This window comes from Schistosoma mansoni (genome assembly GCF_000237925.1).
Source record: "Schistosoma mansoni, WGS project CABG00000000 data, supercontig 0465, strain Puerto Rico, whole genome shotgun sequence".
NCBI classification, from domain to species: Eukaryota; Metazoa; Platyhelminthes; class Trematoda; order Strigeidida; family Schistosomatidae; genus Schistosoma; species Schistosoma mansoni.
This window is the reverse complement of record NW_017386292.1, coordinates 18099-23761: the sequence shown is the minus strand read 5'-3', so window position 1 is coordinate 23761 and position 5663 is coordinate 18099. Positions and strand designations below refer to the sequence as shown.

Genomic DNA, 5663 nt, shown 5'->3' with positions numbered 1-5663 from the left:
ATTTATTGGATGTGCATTCAGACAATAGTTATATCATGAATGAATGGCATCGACAGGCAATAAATAGCCACACAAAATTCACCTGCATATTGTGGTGTTATATACGAATATACCTACACGAATTAGCATTCTATTTGGATAGATGATAAAATTAGGCATGTGATGTATACTATTTAAGTTAACAGATATAAGTAGTATGTAGCACCGATGGAAATGGGATGCATGCTAGAGGATGATTGGGTAGATTCAATTGAAGAAAACAGAAAGTGATTATGATGACAACGGAGTTGCAAGGAACATACAGCATTTTAAGGATAACTGGTGGATGTGCAAATTATGGATTCGACTTATAGTTTTCATATTTTACTAAAGTACTCTGTAATTTTTCATTAGATTGGTTATCCTCACCTGAGTGTTCTTTCACTACAGGCATATAAGCCGTTTTTATCTGTTTCATATGTACTGTCTGTTTTCACTGTTGTTTACTTCCTTATGTCACTTTGGTTAATAGCTTATTCACAGCTAGTATTTCATAATTGTCACTGAAAATACCTGTAAGTTACCTAGCTCCTGGTTTATTATCATATATACAAATGGGGTTCCAAGAAGCATGTACAAGACTAGCTAAAGTTGCTTACATTAGACTCCATACGTCTGAATTAAAGGAGTATGAAGAATCTATAATAAAAATGGGGAAAACAGGATGATTATTATCATCAGCGTTCTGATTGATTTGCAGAAAAAGCTGCCAACGACAAGGAAAGAAGGCAGCCTTTAAACTGACAATCAATCGGCCGAAGAAGAGGAACGCCAGTATTATCAATAATGGTGAATCGAGTACCAATATCGCTGAGGATATGTTGGAAATAAGCACTAAAATAACAATTAAGATGTTAGATTCATTCATGAACTAGTCCTTCTCCAACTATAACAATAGTCTCAAAGAAGACTACTGTGACCAGACTCTCGTGAGCCGGGTTATAAAGAATCAAATAAGTACAATAAGAGAAATCGTGGTGGCTGGTAATATGCATTGAAAAGAATGGACATTACTGAGATGTCGAATTTTGAACTGTCAAAATCTAACTGGCAGTGACTCAATATTTATCGTCAGGATCAATCGAAAAGTCAGAAAAAGAAACTTGTAGAAATACTTTGCGTTGAAAATCCCATACTGTACAAAAATATAGTATTGGATATAGCCATTAATAATAACAATAATCACTGCCAAGAACCAAAACGTACTTTAGGAACTATGGGATAGAAAAGCCTTGAGTAGGTAGTTTTTTATAGGGCTCATTCAGATAAAGGGAACAAAGAAATACATGCTTTTTATACACAAAGCATTATCTGTGAATATTAAGAACATCCCAGGTTTACTAAGTAAGATCGATAGGTCGCGTGAACTCAGTAATGGAAATTGTGGCCAACTTATAGAAATGATAGAGAAATGGGTACCTTCTCAACTTACTGACGATCAGTTGGATGTACTCCTAATTTATATGTTTTGTAATGGCAAGAAAACCGGTAGGTATGTACGGCTGTCTTATATGGTTAGCAGAGATGGATAGTGGCTAGCAGTGGAATCCAGGACGCGCGTTTCGTCCTATTTGGGACTCGTCAGCTGGATGTACCTCTGTTTGTCAGATACCATCAGCAACAGTGTACTGTGGAAGAAGACTAGTCAACTTCCAGTTGAGGAGGAAACTAGGAAAAGACATTGGAGGTAGATGGGATAAATACTATGGAACTCATCAGAACGCATCACGAGTCAAGCACTAACATGTAGTTGTGAAGGGAGATGGGAACGTGGAAGATCAAATAACACACTGATTGGGGAATTGGAAGCAGACATCAAAAGAGTGAAAATCGATTGTAAACACGTAGAAAGGATTGTGGGGGATAGAGTAGGATGGAGAGTTGTGGTGGTCAGTATATGCTCCTCCACGACGTGGGGTTACGGGAGTAACAGACATATGTAGGTAATTTTTCTTCTATTCAATTATTGTTTTCAACTCACAGCATCAATCAACTATCTCAAACTGCATTCATTTCGTCACTTCGTTTGATACAATAAACCCGCACTTCTGTAACTGCCACAGACATTAGGTGACATTCTGGTTTACTGAATCACTTTCAGAGAGTCTGTGATTGTTCAGTGTTGTCGCTTCAATAAAAAAGGACAAGTGCACTTCATTGGCTGAGAAATAGATTAGTTTCCTAAAGGGTAGAGTGGTATATATACATATGAACGAGTATTTGTTCATTTTATTCGGTAGCCGAACATATTTTCTCTTGCTCTGTTGTATTCTCGCCCATGTAGTCAGTTGGTCGGTTAGCCCGTAGCACATCGTGTAACAGTATCAGTTTTGGACATCGCCAGTCACAACACTTATACAGTCATATTCTCAGGATAAGTATTATTGCATCTCAGTAGTTTATATTGATGCACCCTCAACATTATCACTTTATAAGTTACAATATTTATTTGGCATCCCAATCCAACTATGGTAACCAATCCACGATTCCTTGAATTGGATGTAAAGTTTTCAGCAAAATTTACAACTATTTGATAATAAATTTTTTGAGACCAATGAGATTTTAGTGCATAAATGAATCAACATGAATCACCTGTTCACTTATTCAAAATCTGTAAAACATGTATTTACTGCTGATAATCTACACTTACCCGTTCATGCTCCTTTATGTAGTAGATGTTCTGCCCATCAAACACTAAGAGTCCAGCGCGATTGAAATAAACAACTGGGGTACACAAATGAACACAGAAAATATTGAACATCCATTAAACTAGTTTAAGGAAGTTACACAACAATGCATTATTGTGTCGATGAGGTCTGGTATGCCATGTTTTTCACAATGGAATCAAATAGAGATAGAAATACTTATATATTATTTAATGTGATTTTGATGTGTCACCACTTCCAAACGCATTCATATCTAACTAGAAATTGTTCCCATAAAATTATCAGCTCAGTCCAAATGATATAGATGTGTTAGATAAAGTTGAGGATGCTTTCCACTTAGAAAGTAACATCAATCACCAAACATAACGAACCTTACACGATGCCTGAAATATGTAACTGTAAACTGTAAACACAATTATCACGACACATGTGATTCAATATGTTTGATGTTTTAACACATGATATATGACTTACAGAAATATGATCCGAGAAATAACTGAAGTATGACAATAATTCTAGCAATCAGAAACCATTTCATTGGACGATAAACCGAAAAGACAAGTACTGAACTCAATATCATCGCAGTTACATGACAAAAAAAATTGACCATAGTTAAACGATAGTGTATTAGATTATTATCTTTCATCTGGAACACAAAAAATAAAATGTTTCAGTTACTATATAAAACTGCTGTAAAAATCAGATAAGTAATGTTCTGTGAGCATCGTTTTGTGAATTAGTTATTCGGAAATGATAGAATACAGTGGCTAACTGACTACGAGATAAAATATTCTGAATAAATTTGTTACTTCAATAATGGAAGATATTATTCATCATTCAGATGACGATTACGTTATCTTCCTTACCATTACTATTATCACTATTATTATCATTTTAACCATCGTCATTATTATTATTATTATTATTATTATGAATCACGTGAACATAAACGTACATTAAAGATAGACAGCAGAACAATACAAATTCCTGATATGATATAGACCAGTGAAATAAAATTGCAGACATATTGACCGATTCTTGAATGTGTTGTTTGTTTAAATTTCCTTCTCATCATAGATGACCAAAATAATTGACTGAAAATTACTTCAATTAAAAATGAAAAGTAATTGAAAAACAGTCAGAAAATAAATACGGTACAATGCATTGCATTTGAAACCTTACTCTACCAACTTATAGTTTCGACTATCAAATAGTTGGTTCATGCCGAATAATTCACCGTTAGATGTAGGAACAATCTGTGGGCTTACCGAGTAGTTGGTTCATATTTTCTCTTCCAGTTTCTCTCATACATGTTACTCCTCACACTCCCTCAACACACAACGTAACTTCAGGTTGGAGACAAACCTACTCAACGCTAAATGTTACAAATGATTCCAGTTCACCAATGCAGTACTTTATTTAAAATCTAGTAAATTATTACTTGTTATATTCGGTGTTTCTATCATTGGTGTGAAATATAAATTGGTTTGATAATGTATTTATGTTGTCATTAGAAGATTTCAAAGCAATGGTAAATAAAGAGTCCTTCGGATTTTGATGCTTTTCAAAATATCTAATTCATCACTTGTCTTCCACACTTGATAAGAGAGACATTTCTTCTATGTCGGTTCTTTGGATTTGTAGCAAACAAAATGTATTTCGTGAAACCACACTAAGCCGTCAAGTCCATTTTCTCTTCCACATCACGTGTATTTAATCAGAGTTGGATGTGCTATAAATCACTACCACTCAAGTATTCGATAGGATGTTTATGTAGAGAAGTAATCACATTAAGAAGAAGTCATATAAACCGCAACTATGCAAAAACACTAGCTTTACTGGTGTTGTATCCCGACGAGAATTATGAATGGTGACTTTTGTGAACTATTTATGGACCAATACGATACATATATTTTTACTGTGTTGTTCTTAAATAGCTAAAATATACATATTCGTGTTTCTCTTATCATAAGCTTTATCTCGATCTATGAACTATTGTTATACGGTTTAACATTCTTGAGTCAAACCCAGTTTATCAATTACTATCTCCCACATTCACAGACACTTTTGGCTAAATCTTTTACAAATGTTATTTTCTATTTTATGGTACGATGTGGTCTGTTTTTATTGTATATAAACCCCGTATGCTTAAAACAAATGTATGATATCTCAGAGGCTGTCAATTATGCAAAGAATGAAAGAGTGTAGTTTGCTTACCCATTACTCCGTATAAACCAATAGTACACGTAAACAAGTATTTTTCTGGTGGGTATATACCAAGGGAACTGTAGAAATGCAAAATTATTGTTTGCTATACATTTTGTGGCATTATATTACATACATATAATTTGAGTATTTCAAAACAATGAAGTAAATACACTGTATTTTCCTCGAAATGGGAATTGAGTAATGTAAAGTTATATTGTATTGGGAACTATGAAACGGATTTCATTTTATGGAATTACAGTCAATGTTGGTCTAACGACTGGCTTCACATTTCATTGAAGTGCAGGTTGCCTTTTGATAGGTCGTTTTTCTCAGCATAGCTGAATGAGGAAATATTATGAGATTTAGTGGATTATCAATTCAAGTAGTCGGCTAGTTTCATTCAAGAGAACTAGAATAAATGATTGTAATTTACTCGTTAATTTCCCATACATATTTCCCTGTTCTCGATCCTGATCTCATGAAATCTTCATTCCATCAACGATATTTAGAACTTTTGGGCGCTGCTTTAATTTCTTTGTAACTAGCACTTGTATGATTGTGTTAACCAGAAATTTTCAAATGGGAAATTGACTGAATATTTACAAGGATTTCAGAATAATTTGAAAGAATGCCAAATCTCTACAGTTCTGGTACAACTGAAGATAGAATGTCAAACGTCTAGTGCTAAATACACAGACATCATTTCACGTGGTTTGAGAAGATTCAAACAGTACTGGAAATGAGAGTAGT

General features: G+C 34.2%; 1 protein-coding gene across 1 annotated transcript; it reads right to left on the bottom strand.

Annotated features, from left to right (window-relative positions):
* Window positions 1-2665: 2665 nt before the first annotated feature.
* Window positions 2666-4926, bottom strand: Smp_148090 (hypothetical protein; the record flags this gene model as incomplete). The annotated part of the gene is made up of 4 exons (XM_018792244.1): window positions 2666-2763; window positions 3180-3351; window positions 3661-3809; window positions 4923-4926. The coding sequence occupies 4 exons, from the start codon at window positions 4924-4926 to the stop codon at window positions 2666-2668; spliced, it is 423 nt and encodes a 140-aa protein (XP_018644237.1).
* Between the last annotated feature and the right edge of the window lie 737 nt (window positions 4927-5663).